Source organism: Nanorana parkeri, unplaced genomic scaffold (assembly GCF_000935625.1).
Source record: "Nanorana parkeri isolate BGI_ZX_2015 unplaced genomic scaffold, ASM93562v1 scaffold3876, whole genome shotgun sequence".
NCBI lineage: Eukaryota > Metazoa > Chordata > Amphibia > Anura > Dicroglossidae > Nanorana > Nanorana parkeri.
In genome coordinates this window covers 23,052-25,270 of record NW_017310143.1, presented here as the reverse complement: position 1 = coordinate 25,270, position 2,219 = coordinate 23,052, and the positions used below count along the sequence as shown (strand labels likewise).

Below are 2,219 nucleotides of genomic sequence, written 5' to 3'. Positions count from 1 at the left end.
AAATATTGGGGGGGGGGGGAAAGCCCTGACCCCGTACTTCTCCTTTAAGATACAATGAGGTCCTCCAGCCTTGTGACCAGTTCTGCCCAATTCTCTGGCGGGAAAGAGTCAGGAGTACGAATGGCAGTAACAAGCATGGCTAGAAGAATACGTACTTCAGAGCAGTGGCGGACCTAATAACCAAAGGGCCCTGGTGCAAGATTTTATCCTGGGCCCCCCTCCCAAGCTGGGGGAGGGGGTGCGCAGGAGCGGATCACACTGGCCCCCGCACCCCCCCCAGCGGTCTCTAATGTTGCAGTAGCGTGCTGGACTTACCTGAGACCCCGCAGAGCACACCATAGATCCTGCATAGACTCCTGAGACTCTCTATGGTGGGCTCTGCAGGGTCCCAGATGGGCTGGTCTGGTCGCCGGGGTCCCTTTCCCCGTACCTCCTCCCAACTCTTCTTACCTGCTGCTGGGGCCCGGCCTCCTCCACCCCCTCCCCTGTCACCTCTGCCATGCCGCTCCGGTACAGTTGATACCCATGAGGCTGTCCAGACCCCTCACATGGGTACCGGCTATACCCCCCTGATGGCGGTGTTCTATCAAAGATTGTGACTACGTTAGAATGTGTGACCGGTGACGTGGTCACACGTTTGAACGTAATCCCACCCAGTTTTTCGGCGGTGGAACAGCTGATCGGTCTTGAAATGTCACTTCTCTCCCACTGCGATCTCACATTCCACCGCACTCACCGGAACAGCTGAGAAAGCGTTGGAATCCTTCACTCTCCTGTGACTCACCTCCCCTCCCGCCGCCTGTTACTATGGACGCGGCTGGGAGGGGAGTCACAGGACCCGCCCCCTCACTGGGAACCCCCGTCGGCAGTGCGAGGCCCCCGATGTTCTAACACCGGGACCCTGCACTGCCCCATATTCCAGGACCGGACCCCACTGGGCCCCCCCACAGCCTCAGGCCCCTGTGCGCCGGCACCGGCGGTAGTCCCGCCACTGCTTTGGAGACATTCTATCCTCCGGAGCCACATCCTTCTATAACGCAGACAAGAGATGGGGGCCAATGTTACACCTCCCGGCGTGTACAGAGCCAGGCCGAGGACACCACACACGTGATCAGGAAGAAGCAGCAAATATCTATCTCTAGGGTCCCAGCATGCCGAGCCGTCCACTCTGCCCAACTCTAACGGGCCCATTGACCCAAAACATACGGTTCTGTGGGGTTTACAAGTGGTGAGATCCCTGCTCTTGGGTTCCAAGGTCTACCAGCCGTCCACTCCCGGGGGCCCCCATCATTCCCGCTGGACTAGGAGAAGGTGAAGGAAACATCTCCCCTATATGTGAGCGATATAAGAAGCCAACTCCTCCCACTGGCCTCCATCTTCCCTTCAATCATTCGCCGTTCTCTCTCTATTGACATTTATGACGCGCTCTTACCTCTTCTTATTATAGGACCTCCAGGCCTGCCGGGTCCTCCTGGCCCGATTGGGAAGACTGGGCCCCCTGGGCCACAAGGACCCCCTGGGCCTCATGGAAAAGATGGGGCTGCTGGAAGACAAGGGCCCATAGGGCCACCAGGTGAGAGCAGCTCTCATGGACTCGCACATACATAATATTATGGGTTTGATATGATTGGTGCATTCCTATTGTCATTATGCCCCGCCCCCGCTGACCACGCTGACCAGTATTATAGGATCTGGCTGTCTGCTCTATGGACTCCATTGTGTTCTGTCTTCTCCTGACCTGGGTCAGCTCCAGAACACAGACTATGGAGACACCCCATGCAGCTTTTCCTGTCCATCTCATCTGAGAGCAGCATGGAGGATGGATAGAGCCGAGCCCGGCCAGCCCCCGAGGAGCGGGAACAATGATAGGAACTGTGGTGGACCCACAAAGACAAACCATTGTATATGTAACCCCGGAGGGGGAGGGGTGTCATCCAGTCTGTCCCTCCCATGATGTGTATGATATGGCGGGGGCAATTACCATGTATTATTGCGTGTGCATGTGCGTGTGCGTGTGATATTGTGGCAGGACGAGGGTTAGAAGTATAATTTGATTTCCTGTTTTCTTGTTTTAGGGCTTCGCGGGGAACAAGGTGAGACATTTCCAGCCGATTGTCATTGTATGGCCCGATCCACTGAGAGACGTCTACAGTTTGTCTTGCTGGTCCCGTGTACGGATCTTGCTGGTCCCGTGTACGGATCTTGCTGGTCCTGTCTAT

General features: G+C 56.4%; 1 protein-coding gene across 1 annotated transcript in view; it reads left to right on the top strand.

The window, feature by feature from the left end:
- Positions 1-2,219, top strand: part of LOC108803566 (EMILIN-1-like) — a 12,951-nt gene that overhangs the window by 4,596 nt on the left and 6,136 nt on the right. Inside the window, exons 3-4 of the mRNA XM_018575397.1 lie at positions 1,448-1,573; positions 2,076-2,093. Of these exons, the coding sequence (XP_018430899.1) occupies positions 1,448-1,573; positions 2,076-2,093 (144 nt within the window). The remainder of the gene's footprint in view (positions 1-1,447; positions 1,574-2,075; positions 2,094-2,219) is intronic.